A 17,591-nucleotide genomic window follows, 5' to 3' on the forward strand; every position below is an offset into this window, starting at 1 on the left:
ACATCGAAAATAAATGTACTAATACTTGTCAGTATTTATTCATGTAAGGCGTTTTGAATTGTCTCATTATTGCGTAATGGGCCAAATAATGCTCAAAAGATGCTTTGTGGCTCGCCACTGAAGACTGGAATCTCATCCTCGTCCATGGAATCTACAAAAGTAAAGTTGACCTTGCCGTCTAAGGACAAGGCAAGCATACGGTGATGAGTTTTGATTCCGTGCCAGTGTCGCTGGAGCAAAATTCGATCCACGGGATCAATGTTCTTTAAGCAACAACTGTCGTCGTTACAACGGTACCGATATTCCAACTCGTGACATAGCAGCAAGCAATGATTGTCAGCAATCGTGCCTAGATACAGTCAATGTGCACAGTAAAAAGATAAGATAGTATAAAAGATACAGTCATGTTTGTTTCCAGTTGATGCGCAGGGTCGTCAAATATGTCGGTAATTGTTTTACACTTGTAATAAGGATAGTCGGCAATATATCTGATCTCTACCGTTGAAAGCTTAGTAAGGTGATCGAGCAGACTGTGACTTTGGCACAGAGAGCTAGTGCAATTGGACACTCCAATGGATCATCAAAGCTTTGAAGATACTGTCAAAGGTAGGTTCGTGTAGTAATCCAAAAAGCTGGTGCATATGTTTCAGATATAATGATTTCACCTGAGCCACCTATCCTTGATGGTCGGTATTGAAAGAAGCATTAGCAGGCGTAAGGAAAACACCCCCTAGAGGATCATAGTACGTGATGCGATGCGGCTGTCTCTGTAAACTGTTTTCAACAAGTTGCAGAGAAGGCAGTCGATTCGAGGCAAAACAAAGCTGACAGAAGCAATGGCAATACTGGCAGATAAGCTCTCAAAGTCGATATGTTCCTTTTTAAAAATGCCGTTCAATGGTGATAGGTAGCGTATGGAAATTTGAGAAAAGGAGAGTAGCTCGGTGAGGGTTCTGATGATGGAGCTGCCAAGTCGCGCATATCCGTCAACGTCAATGCTGAGTTTCCATTCTGGGCTGATTTTACCAAGAGACTGTTGCCAGTGCCGCTTTGCTCTCGGCAAAGAATGACCGCTTATGTTGTCGCTTTTGGTTTTTGCCAATTTTTGCAATTCTGTTGACCGTCTAGTGAATATGCTCTTGTTTCGTTGCTGCGGCGATCGGTAGACAACTGACTTGCAGTCTGAAACATCGCATGCATTTGGCTGTGGTAGCGTTTGATTCCCAGCAACATTTTCTCCTGACAGCTCTGCAGCCTAAAATAAAATTAGACGCATCGTTCCTTGTTCAGATCTGACTACTACATAGCAGATGGATAAAAGGCATCGATGTGAAATCTGTTCGGAATATACTGTATTATGCTTACACGAGTTCTGGTTTTGCATGATATGTAATTATGTAAGAAATGATAGTAGCAGCAGCAACTTTTTATACGCATGGCTTGGTGCCCTCTCATTTTACAAATTAGGGAAGGAGTGGCAGGCGCCCTACGTTCAATCCTTATCATCATCTCTAGTCCGTGGAACCGTACATAGTCCTGTTGAAACGTTCTGTGAGTTGCTACTTACATGAATCAAAATGATGCATATCTGAGAAACACCTACTATGAGCCCGAGATGTCAAAGATAACTGAATGCACAGGTTTGCTTTAGTGCACAATTTATGGTGCGCACAAATTCTGTAGCTGGGCGGGCATGCCTCTTCATGTGTCGGAGCCACGGATGTGCGTGGGAAAAAAATCGAAAATCACGCACACCTCCCCCCACATTTTCTTCCTTCCTTTTTTTTTTTCTTTTTCTTTTAGCTTTTTCTTTAGCGTTACAAAAGATGCTTTCATCACGTCTCCTTTCACAAACTGCTCGTGTAAGTCTTATGTCTTGACGCTTATAGCACATATGCACCTTGTAAGTGACCTATGTCTCTTTATAAAAGTCCACCGTCGGCTCCGCTCGCCATGCTTTCAAACGATACGCGTCCTCTGGCGCCTACAACGCAGCCGTTGCCAACTTAACGTCTGAACAGGAAGAAGTGAGTATATGCTACTCAAGATGGTGTTTACGAAAGGTGTGGATGAGAGCGCTCAAATTGATATGCTTGATTTAGCTCCGTGAAGCTGTCCACAGTTACGTCCAGGCCGAACTGGCTCCACGCGCTGCAGAAATTGACAAGACCAACGAATTCCCAATGGATATGTGGAAGAAGTTCGGTACCATGGGCTTGCTTGGAATTACTGCACCTCAAGAATATGGCGGTTTGGGGTTGGGTTATCTGGAACACACGTTTGTCATGGAGGAATTGTCGCGCGCCAGTGGATCGGTGGCTCTGAGTTACGGTGCCCATTCCAATCTGTGTGTCAACCAATTAGTCCGAAACGGTAACGAGGCACAAAAGCAAAAGTACTTGCCAAAGGTATGAAACTGACTTTTTTTCTTTGGCTTTTGAAAAATGGAACGGGTGGGGTAGAATGACACTGGTTCTTACAAAACCTTATGCTCCGTAGCTTATTTCTGGCGACCATGTCGGTGCCTTGGCCATGTCAGAGCCTGGCTCTGGTTCAGATGTCGTCAGCATGAAACTCAAAGCGGAAAAGAAGGGTGATCGGTATATCTTGAACGGCAACAAGATGTGGATTACCAACGGCCCGGATGCCGATGTTTTGATTGTTTACGCCAAAACGAACCCAGAGCTTGGTCCTCATGGTATCACTGCCTTTTTGATCGAAAAGGTAATTTATTTGTTTTGTCGGTAGGAATAGAAGCCACAGAGATGGAGAAAAACAAGCCTTCTGACAGTACTTGGTCGTGGTTTTTTTTAGAACTTTAACGGTTTCTCGACTGCACAAAAGCTGGACAAGCTCGGTATGCGAGGTTCCAACACCTGTGAGCTTATTTTCGAAAACTGTGAAGTTCCTGCCGAAAACGTGCTTGGTGCTGAAGGAAAGGGTGTTTATGTCCTGATGAGCGGTTTGGATTTGGAACGGTTGGTCCTATCTGGCGGTCCTTTGGGTCTTATGCAAGCAGCTTTGGATGTCACTGTGCCTTATGTTCACGAACGTCATCAATTCGGCCGACCTATTGGTGAATTCCAGGTTAGTCTTTTGAAGGACTATATTTTTTTGATAAACTTGGGTGAGAAAGGAAAGCTGAAAAAGCCTTTGTTCAATTGCCTCTAATTATGAAACCATACGTTTGTAGCTTCTCCAAGGCAAGCTTGCAGACATGTACACTAAATTAAACGCATCCCGTGCATACGTATATGCCGTTGGCCGTGCATGTGATAATGGCAATGTTAGCAACAAGGACTGTGCCGGTGCTATCTTATACTCTGCTGAACGTGCGACTGAAGTAGCCCTTGATGCTATCCAGTGCTTAGGCGGTAATGGATACACCAACGAGTACCCTACCGGCCGTATCCTGCGTGATGCCAAGCTGTATGAAATCGGTGCAGGCACAAGCGAAATCCGTCGCATGTTGATCGGTCGTGAATTCAATAAGCTATATAGAAAGTAAAATAATAAGCTATATATAAAAAAGATAGCATATATCATATCATCATATTATACATCCTTAATTTTCATGAGCTCTTCGTTTAACAATATAAATCCCCTCATCTTCTGCCAAAGCATATCATAAAATAAGAGTAAATACAAGAATGTTGCATAGCACATAATTGCCATGGAAACAGATCTAGGCATAGCACCCAAACGTTATGGTAACAGATCCAGGTGTGATAACCAATAGTACTAGTTCCCATGACAACAACGAATCCACTTATAGCAACCAAGTCTTGCGGAGCGATTTATGACATAATAAGGCTAGCGTTATTTTTCAATTCCTCCACCCCTCCGCTTCTTAGCTTCTAAGCAACAGTATGATAAAAAATTACCTGTTAGGTTTTTTCACCTTTATTCTTTTTTTAAAATGTCATCAAATCCACTAATTATAAAATGACATTGTTGTTGCTGTTGGAATCTTTTTTGCCGTCGTTTGGTTGACATTTTTTCTTCGCTACTAGACACCACGTTACTTGGTTATAGTAAATTCTGGAAGAAGAATTAGAAAAAAGAGAAGAAGAAGAAGAATCGAAGAATTCTGGATTTCTTGCTTTGACAAAAGAAGACAACGTCTTTTGCCTAAAAAGGAAATAATGTTATCCTGGACATTCCGTACGTCAAAAGTACGTAGCAAAACGCGCGTAATCGGAGTGCTCGCACTGTGTATATATATCTGTATACCGCCTACGATGATGAAATCGTTGAGATGTAAAATTCACGTCTTAAGCTTTATTGCATTGTGGAGTATCCTCTTCTGCCTTCCTTCTGAAGTTTGCGGTTATACATATTTTTTGGTTAACATCACTTAAAGAAACTGCTGTACCAGCAAGAGACATCAATTTAATTAGTAGCAGTAGTAGTTGCTGTCCAACAAATACACTTTTTTAATTGTGCAGGGAATATATTCCAGACAGAGTAAGAATAAGTATGGTACAAGTATACGTTTTGATCTACTAGATGTTTTCAATGTGAGTATGTACGGGACGATTATATATGATCAGACTACTGGTTCATTGAGCAAGTCTCTGATAAGTGATCTTGGGAACCACAGTAACGGCAAACATCCTTAAAAAGTGGGGTCAAGGGTATTAGCAAAATTTATTAAATCTTTGTACGCAAGGCTTCTTTTTTTTAGACTGGATCAATGTATTTACCTGACATTCGGCGCTGGTATGGCCAGATCCACCACAGTTGCCACATCGAACGACCGCATTTTTGTTGTAGCGTCTACCGCGTTGGCTGGTACGCATTTCTTCACGATAACCAGCAAACAAGTCCTGGTTTCCGAATCCCGCAGTTGCGCCACCAAGACTTCCACCACGCTCGCGATTATGATGACTATTATTGTTGGAGGACGAGGATGCAGCGGCGGCAGCAGCAGCAGCAGCCGTAGCCGTCTGGAGCTGACCCTCCAACGTACTGATTCTTGCTTCAAGTGACAAAATGTATCTTCTGGCCTCTTCCATTTCCGTCTGTTTACGAGCCTCAAACAGTTCCAGCAGTTGGGTTTCGCGTTCGCGGGACAAGGACATCAATTCCGTATAACGGCTCGTCTGCATAGACATTTCTTGCTGTGCTCCAATCAGGGTTTGGAGTAGACGCGTGTTGTCGCGTTGCAGGTTCTGGACAAAGTTGACCAGACTGTCATGGCTCATGACACGCATCTGTTCGGCAGGCACGATATCTTGCTGGTGTTGCATGATGAGCGAAGAGGTGGCCAATGCGGCAGCCGTTGCTGACGCAGCAGTATTAGTGAGACCAGGAGCAGATGACGCGGTGGCGGAAGTAAACGTTGCTGTGTTGCTGGCCATTGTTTGTTGGGGTACTGCTGGAGTTGTTGCTACTGGAGCGGCAGCTGCTGGAGCGGCAGCTGCTGGAGAAGCCAGACCAGGAGGAGGTGGAGGTGCAGCAGTCGACTGTTTAAGGATATCTTTGAGCGTAAAGTTGACGACTTCGTTTGGTTGCTGTTGTTGCTCTGTAGGCGTAGCAGTACCGGACGTACGCACTGATCCACGTTGCTGCTGCTGCTGCCAATGCTGGCTAGTGTTGTCGCTATCCCATCCACTGTCAGGAATACTTCTGGGTTGCTGGTCATCGCTTTGGTCGTCACGCGTGTTCCAACCTGTCGTGTTACCCCATCCACTGTTACCGGCGCTGCTCCATTTGTCAACTGGTTTTTGTTCCTGTTGCTGTTGGCGATCTCTGCTACTGTAGTTGTTATTGTTACTAGTGTTGTAGCTAGTAGATTGTCGGTTTTTGTTATTGTTGCTGGCCTTCTTTTCTTTTGAGCCCCAACCATTGGATCCTTGGGTTTTCCATCCATCATCAGCTCCTACGTTCCAACCACCGTCATCGATCGTCTGCTTTTGCGATGCGCCCGACCCGCCATCGGTCGTCACCTGTGCGTTACTGCCCCATCCTCCATCAGATGATTGTCTTTGTGGTGTACTAGCAGGCTTGGTCTCTTGAGTTCCCCATGTGTTGTCCTTGGCTGACCATCTATCATTCGACGTTTGCTTCGCCTCAGCTCCCCAACCGCTATTGCCTGTTTGCTTTGGTTCAGCTCCCCAGCCGCCTTTAGTAGCCTCTTGTTGAGGTCCCCATCCGTCATTGGCAGTAGCGGCTTTCTTGGCCTCTTGAGAATCCCATCCATCGCTGGCAGCAGCAGTAGGTTCATTCGTGGATTCTTGGATTCCCCATCCACTAGCGACTTTTGTGTTTTGGCTGTTCGATGCGTCCCATCCATCAGTAGCAGGTGAAGCAGGTGCAGCGACCGGCTGTTGCTGTTGCTGAGGTTTCTTTTTGGATACCACTTCATTCCAACCGTCATTCGTCGTTGACACTGTCGGTGCCGATGAGGTTGATGGAATTGATGTTGGCTTTTTGGATTGCTCAGGTACGGTGGGTATATTACTGGTAGTGGTAGTGCTGGCAGCAGAGGGTTCGCGCTTGTCCTTTGTACGCGTCCAAATCGCCGTGTTCTCCGTACTCCAAGCATCCGCCTCAGTATTGCCCTTGTGTGCCGGTGACTCACTCCAACCACTGTCATTTTCATCAAGTACTGGCTGTTTCTTGACATCATCAACGATCTGACGTTGTTTACTCTTGCTCACAGTTGATTGAGCAGATTTTGTGTCGCTGTCGCTGACTGGATTTTTCGACGCGTTCCATCCTTTCACCATGTCTGCAGCATTCACTGCACCCCAACTACCAAGTTCTGGTGATGGTACGACCGGAGCCGGACCGGTTGCTGGTGCTGGTGCTGGTGCTGGTTTAGGCGTTGGGGCATTCGCCTTGGTTGGGGATGCCGGTTTTGGTTTTGGTTGCTGTTGTAGTGGTGGTGCAGCTGTCGAACTTGCCTTCGCTGCGGGTGTTACAGCTGCAGTAACAGTAGGCGGCGGTGGTGTTGCCGCCTTTTTAGGCTCAGGTCTAGATCCATCCGCCTTTGACTTTGGAGGAGAGGGTGTGCGTGACTTTTGAAGAGATGGTGTTGTAGCAGTGACAGCAGCAGCAGCGGGAGTTGGCGTCGTTGGCTTTGATGATGAAGATATTGCTACTGGCTTCGAAGCTGGCATTGGTGATGCTGGTTTCGAAACAGGAGTTGATGCTGTGGGCGATGTTGTTTTGGGCTTCGTAGTAGAATTGCTTTGTTGCTGCTGCTGTTGTTGTTGATGAATTGTCGCCTTCTTTGGTGCTGGCGAAGAAACAGCAGAGCTCGACTTGCTGCTATGATTGCTGGTAGTAGCGGTAGTGGTCGACGCTGAACCAGCAGTCTTTTCGTCCAAAACAGCACCACACAGCTTGTTGAGCATTTCAAATCGTTCAGAAGCCAATTGACCCTCCTGCTTTGAGTCAGCACTGTTGTCAGCAGTTCCGTTTTTGCCTCTTCCCTTTCTCTTCTTTCCGCCACCGCCAGACATCTCTTGCTGTTCCGCTGCCTTTTGTTCCACAATAGCAGCAGCCACCGCTGCAGCGTCTTTGCCATTTCCACTCAATGACTGGAGCAAAGTGTACTGTCGCTGCATAGCCAAATTCTCGCCTTGAATGCGCATGCCTTCCTTCAGGAACAACCGACCCAGGATACCTGCCAACTCGCGCCGACCCGTGGCGACACCATCCTCAAAGTCTTCAAAGAGGTACTGACGTTCCTCGACCATTTCCTCATGCTCGATCGTGAATCGCTTGATCTCCCGCTCAATCGTGATCGCCTCCATCAACTCGCCCTCTTGCATCAGCGCTTCAATACACACAAGGAAGAACTTGGAAAACAACTGCTCGGGGAAGATCGTTTGCGTGAGTTGGTATCGGAAATGTTGCCGGATCGAATGGTACCCTCCTTCAGCCTTCTTTATCTGCTTTTTGAATGCCTTGTTGTTGGCAATCTTGTCGAGCCGCATGGTCACGCTTGGTTTGCCTTCCTCGTATGCCTTTTTCAGCGCTTCGATTTCGGCCACATATTCCTTGATCCGTGCCTCTGTCTCCTTCGCGACACTCTCGATGGCAGACTGGACGTCCTCGATAGGTTGTAGTTTTTCAAACGATTCGGTCACCGCATCACAGTTCTTTTTATGGGTAGCATCATCTCTGTTCTCAAGTGAAGCCATACGCTTGGCCGCCTGACTCATCGCCGGCATGACCAGACTGCACAGGTTGCTCACCAAGGCACACGCGGCCAACAGTCGCGGCAAGGCAAACTCGGATAGAAACTGCTGTGCTTTGCGCACCAAGTCTTGGAAATAGTCATTGAACGCAGCATCCACAGTAGCAAGATCAACGGGAGTCCGCTGCTTTTTCTTGAAATTGGCAGCTAGAGGTGTCCAATAGTCTGTAAATGCCGTGATATCCTGCTTGCTCGCAAAAGAGTCGATATCCTTCTGACACTCGTCCTTGCCAATCACTCGTACCCGCTCCTTGTCGACCGAGCGCAATTGTTCCATGAATTCGGTCAGGGGCTGCCACGATTTGGTGAGTGCTTGCTCCAACTGTACCAGGGCCTTTTGGACCTCAATGGCCAATTTTTCGTTAAAGATGTTGCGGTCCACGTCCAAGTCGCTCGGCGATTTCCATTCAGGTCGCTTATGGTCGCACATGGCCTCCTTGTGGGAGAGTAGCACGTCTCCCGTCAAGTTTTTCAGCAAGTTAAATTCCTTGGATGGAAGATACACGTGTTGTCTTTTCACTACCAACGGGTCCAATAGTCGTGCGGGCTCCTTGGGATCCTCCACCTCGAATAGCGCCTCGTCGTACGGGTCAAACTGTACAGGTTCATAAAATGATGTCAATGTTGTCAAGCTGCTCGGTGCTTCGATCCAAGCAATGCACGCCGAAATGATCTCCTCGATCAAAGTTTGCTGTTGTCGTTGTCGTTGTTGTTGTTGTTGCGTTTTGCCATTGTTGTTACTAGTGAGTGTGGTAGTGGTGGTTGAAGCAGTCCCGTCTTGGTCCACCTTTTGCTTAACGGCACGGAACAAACCGCGAGCATTCTCTTTCTGGTCGTCACCGTTCGTGGCATTGTTAGCAAAACGCAAGCGGTAGCGACCGGCTTTCAACAACAAAGGTTGTTGCTGCTGACTGTCTTGAGCTTTTTGCGACGACGCGACATGCTTTTTATAAATGTACTGGGCCCATTCGCGACAAAAGTAGCAACGCGTCTCCGGGTGACAGGGGCGGAATCGCGTGAGTTCTTTGGAAATGACACCATGTTCAATCTTGAGGGCTTCAATGAGATTGTCCGCGTTTGCCATCGTGTGCGAATTGTTAGTCTTTCCAGCTCTTTAGGAGAAGTGTATAAACGTGGGTGTATGGAAATATCGTATTTACACCACGGCCAAGCGGAAGAAGAAGACGTGCGTGGTGCGTATATGGCTGTCCGTGGAAAAAAGAAAAAGGTGTCTTTAAAAATCGACACCGTTTTTGACAGTCTCCAAGCCATTCATTTTACACTTGCCGCCGAAAAAGGAAATGTGCAAAGTACTCAATCTGTCCCCCGATGAGGATGCCCTCGTTTATCCCGACAGCCTTCTTTTTTTGTTATATCATAACGTTGCATGGGACAATGCTGCACTGTGAAGATAAAGTATGTACCTATCAGTAGATGGAGTGCTTTTGGTTCTGAGCAACAACTGATGGTGATGATGGATAATTGCTCATCACATGACGGTGTCTTTTATGCAAACTCCCTTTTCTTTTAGGCCACACAACAGACAGATGCCTCCTGCTACTCTTGAGAACACCTTCGGTGCAATCATTGATATGGTCCGTACCCCATAGCATAATAAGCGTTGTGTGAAATTATAACAATGATGCCATATATATCGGCAAGACTACAATACTATAAAAAAAACTGCGTTTGTTACAAGCTAATATACTTTTTTTTTGGCCAACATATTGTGCAGATAAGGAGGAAGATCAAACTCTAACAGGTGTAGATGATGCTAAGGGATGCCATTGTCACCAGTATAGATATGATCTAATCATGGTAGTATACGATATACGAGCTAGAAGATGAGTAGCCTAAGGAACAGCCATCATTGGCCACCTAAAGGATAGGAATTTACATTAATAAAACGGTAGATCCAAATAATGCTCGTTCCAGAAATGCTGTAATTATAGTTATTAGAGGAGAAACATTTGCTCTCACAAACAAGAGGATTAAGCTTTTCAGACGAAGAACGTGCTCACTTGATGATGGCCATGCCTAATAGTATAAACTATGTTGTAGTAGAAGCCTTGAAGAAAGAAAAAGAGAGGGAACCAGAACTCTTCCTTTAAGGGGGTCGTGTAGGCTATATCTTTATCATGTCTGTTCGTTCAAACGTAAAAAGAAGATTCAGCTCCCTTACACTCCTACGCTCTCTGTCCTATATAAAGATAGTAACTCTTATATACATCTATTAAGCACATCTCCGTCCCATCCCCGTGGAAAAAGTGCAAAAAGCCGCCTACTCCTCCTCCTCCTCCTCCTCGCACTCTCCGAAAACAGCACATTATTGCTATTATTGGCACACATGTTCCAGCACATTGCTGTTATATAGAGATCAGCGTTTACGAAGCAAAAGAAAAAAAATGAGGATAGTAGCTGTTTCCTATGAGTCATTGGAACAAACACGACAATTCAGTGCTTTTACAAAACAACGACAGCGATACATATTAACTCTCTCTTTATCGCTGGAGTTGTTTTTCGTTTGCATGTTGTTTTAGGAGAGAGGGGAAGCAGGAGAGGAAAATACTATGTAAAAAGGATGGAAAATGCTGGCGGGTGGTTACGGCGGTGGTAGTATGTACTGATTAGGTGAGATGGTATGTGGGATTATTATTATTGTGAGAGAATGTCTCAGGGAAAACTTTAAATTTTGACATCCACGAGGGACGTTGAAGAAGAGCAATAGTGCTTATAATTGTTATCGTAGTCGGCACTTTTACGTAAATGGTAGGCAGGCGGTGGGGACTGAGGCAAGCCCGGCGAACTGATGGAGGGTCGTAACGCATTGGTATACAGGAGCGACTGACATGACATGTCGCCTTCGCTCTTTTTGATCTCGGCCATGTGTGCCGGACTACCGATCATGACAAAGTCCCGCTCGATGTCTCGCCATAACCGCCGTTCCAGTCTTGAATACCGTTTACAAGAAATGTAGTATATCATTACCATGATGACGAGTAAGAGTATTATCGATACGAGTATTAATAGTCCCTGGTCTACGTGTGAGAGTGTGCCATTGTCCATGATATCTTCCTCTGTATTCTGTGCAAGATGTCTATTAGTATCCTATGTTGTGGAAGACATGTGTACATACAAAAGGAAGAACGACTATGTTATCCCAGATAACAAGACAATCATTCACCTGTGTTTATAAGTAGTATAGTTGTGGGGGGCAGCAGCAGCCAACTACCGGTTCAAAAAAAAAGAAGGGTTACGAGAAGAAGAAGTGCAAAAATGCCGTAGAAAAGAAAGAGAGAGAATGCCAAAGAAATACAATGGGTGGTTGAATGAACCGCACATAGCACACCCCACAAGCACTCGTACAACTAATGCTCGTAAGCTCCTTAATATAGAGTTTTCTAAACAGCCCTTTTTTCACGTCCGGTTCCGCCCATTGCTACTGCCACATATACAGCACATGTACTGTGTATATGGGACCACACACAAAGAACACACTAACCCCCCCTTCTTCTTCTTCTTCCCCAGTCCCAAGTACGTAGTAGTAGGCCGTCTGACTTGATGGTGCCATCTCTAAACACGCCCCTCTTTCTCTCTCTCTCTCTCTCTCTTTCTCCAATTCCTCAACCAACCCCCCCCCTTTTTTTCTTTCCTGCTTGAATATGCGATATAGAAAGAACAACATTCTCTTCTTTTATTGTCCCTGTTAGACATAGACGCCGACTGAGACTGACGTAAAAACAGCACCAAAACCAAGAAATATGGATGCCAGAACAGACGTTTGAAATTGTATGAAGAGAGACGTGTTTTTGCCTTGTCTATAACGAGAATAAGAGACGGTGATCTAGTTTAGTCCCAACACCATCCCTTCAAGGGTCAAAAAAATAAAAACCGGGCCTCCAAGCAATCCCGCTTTTATGCATCGTCGGTCGTTAACAACTAGAAAACTTACACGACAAAGATCCCGCCATGCAAGAGTCCTGCGGACAGAAAGATGAGCGCCAAAAAGGGGAAAACGCTCGGTGGAATGGGCGTACTTAGTGGCGAGGCCGCGTTAAAATCGCTCTAAACGTTCTCAAACGGTTAGTTAGGATACACTTGTTATTTGCTTTGGTCAATGGACACTGGATTCTTACTAGTGCTGAAGACATGGAGGAGAAAAGAGTGCTTCTATTGAACGTTTCACAAGAGGAAAAGAGAGAGAGAGAGAGTAAAAGCAGCGTGTCGCACGCAGAAGGGCCAGCCGGAACGCGGAGGCTCAAAAAAAGCATGCGCGCTCGACTCGAAAAGCAGCTTTGAATATAACCCTTTTATCACTTTATATACAAACATGGCAGAATTCACTGGTAAAGCCATTATCGTCCAACGCGAGCCATGGTATAAAAACCCAACGTTTTTGTGGGCTTTAAAGTCGACCGCAATCAACTTTATACTTCCATTCTTTAACGGTGTCATGCTTGGCTTTGGTGAAATTCTGGCCAATGAGCTGGTGTTCAAGTACGGCTGGTTCGGATTCTCGCGCGTGTCGTCGCCCGCTACTGCACTTGGACTTGGCCCTGGCATTCCACCAAGCGCAACTGCCGAATACAAAAAGACGCTGCAAGCTGATAGCAGACGGTTAGAGAAGCTCAGGGGCGAGTAAAAAAAAGGATACATCTTGTATAAGGTACAGTACCGAACAAGTCCGTTTAGCATGCGATTGGTATCGGGGGGAGGCTATCTAATTTTAAAAATGCTCTCTCTTTTGCAGGAACGAACATGCCAACTTTATCACCGTTGTTCCACCTCACAAAAAAAGTCATGTACCCAAAACAACGAGTCTATGTGTATACACTGTTATTACTATCCGAAATAGAAGAACCAACACCATTTTTCCGATATATTCGACACTTTTTGATATTTTCTTGAAAAAAAAGGGTGGGATGGTTGTGGTGTAAAAAGAGGGTTATATATGCATATAGGAAGCGGATGGGGCAAAGAAGAAAGCAGCAATTTTAACGTCTTTTTAGCTTCTTGCGTGAAGACGGCGCGGCAGGTGGCTCGTCGCCATTTCTCTTTAGTTTACGCTCGTCGGCTAGAGTTATTAAACGTATTAGAATACTTTGGCCAAGAAAGAATTCACCCGTACTCTTTCACTGATATCTTACCTTTTCGTGCCTTTTCTTCAAGCTCGTCCCAGTCTGTTTAAAATATATAAACACGGTCAGATATAAAAGTCGAGAGAAATTGAAAAAGTAAAAGTAGTGTACAAACCATCGCCAGAATCGCTCAAGTCTTCTTCTTCCATTGAATCGTCAGAAGCTTCCGACGCGAAATCACTTTCATCGTCACTTGCGCTTTCTTCGAAATCACTTGCGCTCATTTCAAATTCACTTCCAGATTCGGACTCGTCTCCTTCTCCTTCCTCCTAATATACAACACACATAGTCAATAACATGGTGGTAAAACCATCTTGTACTTTACAGATAGATAAACTTACATCACTGCCGCTTGTCAGGAAGCCCCAACCACCATTTTTGTAAAAGTCTGCGGGATCGGCTAGAACAGTCTTTAGGATCATGCTCCAGTTGAGGTTGACAGGGCCTTCTGTGAATGCTACTTCAACCGAGCTATTTGTACATGTTTGTTAGTAGAGTCTTCTGCCTCTATTCATTCATTTAGAAACACATGAACATGAGTTAGAGAGAGAAAGGCGGCTTACTCTAACCAGTCCTTGACATTATCGAGCTGTGACATAGGGACGGTATTGATCTGTATAGGAGGACGGCGCAAATCTTTAAAGACAAACACCATATCAAAGTTCTTGAGACCGAATTGTACACGTTCCAAGTGAGCAATTTCGATTTCACTGATGGTGACAATAAGGAAGGGTGGATCCGACAGGTGCACAAGACAGTCTGTGGTGGGTTGCAAGAGGACGTTCGATCGGAATGGTACACCAGTGAAGCCCAACTCTCGGAACGGAACATCCACTTCAATACGGCCTTCGCTCTATACATGTAGATCATTCAATCTCGTGCTGTGCGCTATTCTTTTGATACAATATCAAAACAAGGACTTACAGCATCTGCAATCTTTTCAGCAAAGGTTTTGAATTCACGGTTGAGGTTTGCTCGTCGTCGTCGTTCTTCTTGTTCAGATTCTAACTCATCTTCATCGCCATAAATGTGTCTCCTTCGCTTGTTGCCAGTTTCATCAAACTGTATATCGGATGCTTCACGGTAAAATTGAACGTCTTTGGTTTTCTTTTTGCCAATCAGTACTGGGTTTTTGAAATGTACGTGTATCAGGACCAACAGTTCGTTATCGCATGGTTGGAAGAACAAGTGCTTCACGTTGCTAAACAGTACATCTAATTGGAAAACAGGTTTGCCCATGGTGATTAGTTGGTGCCATTAGGTTTAGCGTACATATAGGTGTATACAGAAATTGAAAAGAATCCACATACTGAACGAATTATCGGATTTGATGGATTGGTATCGAATACCATTTTGGTGAATTTCAAGTTCACCAGGTAAACGCTTGCCATCAAGTTGTGGACGCACATAAACGTCAGGGAGCCGGTGTGGGCGACGGCCTTTGACAACAGCAAGGTTATCCTGTTCAACCACATCGGCCATCTCCTTCCGCTGTGCTTCTTTCTTGGCAGCATCCTTCTTGAGGTCGGTAATATCACGGTAGATTTGTGCCATGCGATGTGTATCCGCACTTCGGAAAGTCAATGCTCGAACGAACGTGGCACTTGGATCATGGAATGGCTGAAAACAAATTCAATGCTTTTTAGCCTGCTTATCAAGTATATAGATATCATGAGCGCCATCACTTACCATGTCTTCTTTTTTGCCACCTGCTTGATTAGGGGTAATAAAGTTGAGACGGAGCATGACAAAATCGCCTTCATCACTCTTACTTGCGTTTTTCAACGTGGTGATATGGAATGGCACAGCCATACCATAGAAAGGGAGAATAACAGTTTCGTTCTTCTTGTCGACATAAATCTAATTTTTTGGCGACAAATGTGGTTAAAGATCATATGATTCAAGTAGTGGTTTTCTTGAATCAGTGATTTTGCTTACCTTTTGCTCTCGGACTAGGGGCAACTTGGATTCAGATCGATAGCTCTCGAACTTTTTGAATACTGGCTTGTTATCATCTTCACCATTGTTCGATCCATCTCCAAACTTGGCTAGGCCTTCTGCCAGTTTCTTGGCAAACAGCTCCTTTTGATGCTCCTTGCGTTTCTGCTCACGCGATTCTTCATCCTGATCTTCACTGCGGAACTTGCTGCGCAAGACGGCTGATTTGGAAGTCGTTTCCTTCTTGGCAGGCTTCACTGGCTTCTTCTTTTCCTGAACATCCGACTCGCTACCTTCGGCCTTGAAAAAGTACGATATCTCGTTCAAGTTTTTGCTGCAGCCTTCAGTTAACACCACAGGTGGTGCATCGGGCGAGACACGAACCGTATCAATCAGCAACAGCGAGTAGGACTTGCTGCGCTTATCTGCAGGCTTGGGGTTTTCAAGATCAGCAAAGCCGACGGACAAGTTCAATACCATTCCGTTGCGCAGCTCGCGGACATTCTTGGCATGAAGCACGTAGCTTGCCTCACGGAACTCGATACCCATACCGAAACCGATCGAACGAGTGAAATGTTTTTCCAGATCCGGTCTCTTGGCCTTGATATGGTCCATTGCGCTGGTGTACACGTCACGGATCTTGACGCCCTCACGAATGTTTTCCATGATCTTCTTTTGCAGCTCGAGCAAGAACTCGTAGTTTTTCTCTTGGGTTTTGTTAGGATCAATCAAGAACGTACGTCCAATGTTGGAGCAGTAGTATTTGTATCGAATGCCCAAGGAGCACATGATGACACCGGCGTGAAGGTTACTCCCGTTGGACATGGCAGATGATTTCAAATCATATTCACCGCCACTCTGTACAATAGGACTGTAGCACCAATCAACATCGTCCTTGTTGTCAGCCTCAGGTGGCAAGCGCAACTTTTTGATCAGCTTGGGATCGTCGAGAATGGCTTCTGTTTGCTCCGAGAGCTTCTCGTGAGTCACTTGTCGTTCTTCGTCAACAACCGTAGACATTTCGTCGATAAAGTAGTTCTTCATCACATTGACACTGAGTCGAGAAGCAATTCGCATTGTTTTCTAAAAAAACATTTCATATCCCATCAGTTCTATCTCTTATACGAGTCGCCTGCCGATTATTGCCAACAATATCAGCGAGTTCCTCAGATATTCTATACTTACGATTTCATCCTCATCCTTAACAGCGAAACAAGCTGACAAAGCTGCTGTGATATCGACATTTTCGAACGACTTGCCCGAAGATTCAAAAGCCTTTTTCCATTCGTCCACATTTTTACCAGTGAACTTGTCTTTTTCAACGACGCCGACACGTTTCTAGAATTTCCCAATGGTAAGAGGACGCAAAAAAACAACCTTTTTGTTTGGAAATTCAATACTTACGCCTGCCAGTTCGTCGATCAATGGCTTGTAAAGTGCAATATTTTCTTTAGTATCCTTCGATCGTCGAATGATATCGAGCGTTATCTGCTTTTCAGCTTTCTTGAGACCATCCAACATATCAGCTAACATTAACATAATTAGAAGAGACACGTTAATACATACGATTTTTAACAGGCTACGTTATTTGCTTACCTTTTTTGCCACTGCAAACAAACGTCGTTTTTTCGGGTGTTAGAAGAATCAATGTTTGGTACATTGGCGTGCCGAGGAGCCATGTCTAATTACAGATACACACATGCGTCAATCGTTTATGATTCGCAAATACACATTCTTTCGCTCTGGAACGTCAATAAGGGTATGCTCTTTCTTATATGTTACCTCTGCGGTGACTGATTTGCGATAGGGATTTTCGTAATCGTCTTCACCGATTAACAGCAAAATAGCGTCCACGTCATGAAAAAGATTAGCGTTCGATGGACTCTATCAAAAGTTAAAAAAAAAAGATTAATTGACGCATGATCGTAAAAAGAAAAGAGTGAAAGATCCAGTTGGATCTGACCCAAAAAGAAACGGATTTTCATTGTTTGTTTGCAATCAAATTACCTTCCACTGCGTAAAGAGGAATCTTGCCCTTCGAAAGAAACGCTTAGCATCTGCTTCAGAAAAAGACATTGCTGCGTGTGTGTTCAAAAGCAAAAGGTGAAAATCCGCAGAACACGAAAAATAGAAAGTTGGCGCTAGACCACCCGACGCGTTGGAACGGCACTTTAAAATTTGGCTTGTTGAACACAACCAAAGGATTTAAAGGATATACATCTAACCCAACAGTATACTCGATGAAACCACTTATTCTATTCTTTCTATGTTAAAGCTTTATAATGTCTCTACAGTTCGAACAA

General features: G+C 44.9%; 5 protein-coding genes across 5 annotated transcripts; 2 read left to right on the plus strand and 3 right to left on the minus strand.

Moving 5' to 3' along the window:
• Positions 1 to 1,780: 1,780 nt before the first annotated feature.
• On the plus strand, positions 1,781 to 3,508 carry BDB00DRAFT_954891 (acyl-CoA dehydrogenase/oxidase; the record flags this gene model as incomplete). Its single annotated transcript, XM_053129643.1, has 6 exons — positions 1,781 to 1,862; positions 1,932 to 2,027; positions 2,103 to 2,408; positions 2,500 to 2,724; positions 2,815 to 3,087; positions 3,194 to 3,508. The coding sequence occupies exons 1-6, from the start codon at positions 1,827 to 1,829 to the stop codon at positions 3,506 to 3,508; spliced, it is 1,251 nt and encodes a 416-aa protein (XP_052981355.1). The 5' UTR covers positions 1,781 to 1,826.
• Positions 3,509 to 4,377: 869 nt separating this feature from the next.
• BDB00DRAFT_927778 (uncharacterized protein) lies at positions 4,378 to 9,443 on the minus strand. The gene is made up of 2 exons (XM_053128897.1): positions 4,707 to 9,443; positions 4,378 to 4,617 (listed from the first exon to the last, which is right to left on the minus strand). Exons 1-2 carry the CDS (start codon positions 9,294 to 9,296, stop codon positions 4,555 to 4,557), a joined length of 4,653 nt encoding a protein of 1,550 aa, XP_052981356.1. The 5' UTR covers positions 9,297 to 9,443; the 3' UTR covers positions 4,378 to 4,554.
• Positions 9,444 to 11,762: 2,319 nt separating this feature from the next.
• BDB00DRAFT_815824 (uncharacterized protein) lies at positions 11,763 to 12,480 on the minus strand. The gene is made up of 3 exons (XM_053122944.1): positions 12,349 to 12,480; positions 12,165 to 12,277; positions 11,763 to 12,030 (listed from the first exon to the last, which is right to left on the minus strand). The coding sequence occupies exons 1-3, from the start codon at positions 12,361 to 12,363 to the stop codon at positions 11,919 to 11,921; spliced, it is 240 nt and encodes a 79-aa protein (XP_052981357.1). The 5' UTR covers positions 12,364 to 12,480; the 3' UTR covers positions 11,763 to 11,918.
• BDB00DRAFT_815826 (outer membrane protein TOM13-domain-containing protein) lies at positions 12,402 to 13,085 on the plus strand. The gene is made up of 2 exons (XM_053122945.1): positions 12,402 to 12,878; positions 12,963 to 13,085. Exon 1 carries the CDS (start codon positions 12,543 to 12,545, stop codon positions 12,852 to 12,854), a length of 312 nt encoding a protein of 103 aa, XP_052981358.1. The 5' UTR covers positions 12,402 to 12,542; the 3' UTR covers positions 12,855 to 12,878; positions 12,963 to 13,085.
• Position 13,086: 1 nt separating this feature from the next.
• Positions 13,087 to 17,457, minus strand: BDB00DRAFT_973505 (FACT complex subunit-domain-containing protein). The gene is made up of 14 exons (XM_053129884.1): positions 17,296 to 17,457; positions 17,071 to 17,172; positions 16,885 to 16,969; positions 16,693 to 16,814; positions 16,474 to 16,626; positions 15,289 to 16,371; positions 15,040 to 15,210; positions 14,661 to 14,970; positions 14,275 to 14,564; positions 13,914 to 14,203; positions 13,692 to 13,821; positions 13,466 to 13,619; positions 13,360 to 13,392; positions 13,087 to 13,286 (listed from the first exon to the last, which is right to left on the minus strand). The coding sequence occupies exons 1-14, from the start codon at positions 17,362 to 17,364 to the stop codon at positions 13,207 to 13,209; spliced, it is 3,072 nt and encodes a 1,023-aa protein (XP_052981359.1). The 5' UTR covers positions 17,365 to 17,457; the 3' UTR covers positions 13,087 to 13,206.
• Positions 17,458 to 17,591: the final 134 nt, after the last annotated feature.

Source organism: Zychaea mexicana, assembly GCF_025766255.1.
Source record: "Zychaea mexicana strain RSA 1403 chromosome Unknown BDB00scaffold_23, whole genome shotgun sequence".
NCBI classification, from domain to species: domain Eukaryota; kingdom Fungi; phylum Mucoromycota; class Mucoromycetes; order Mucorales; family Lichtheimiaceae; genus Zychaea; species Zychaea mexicana.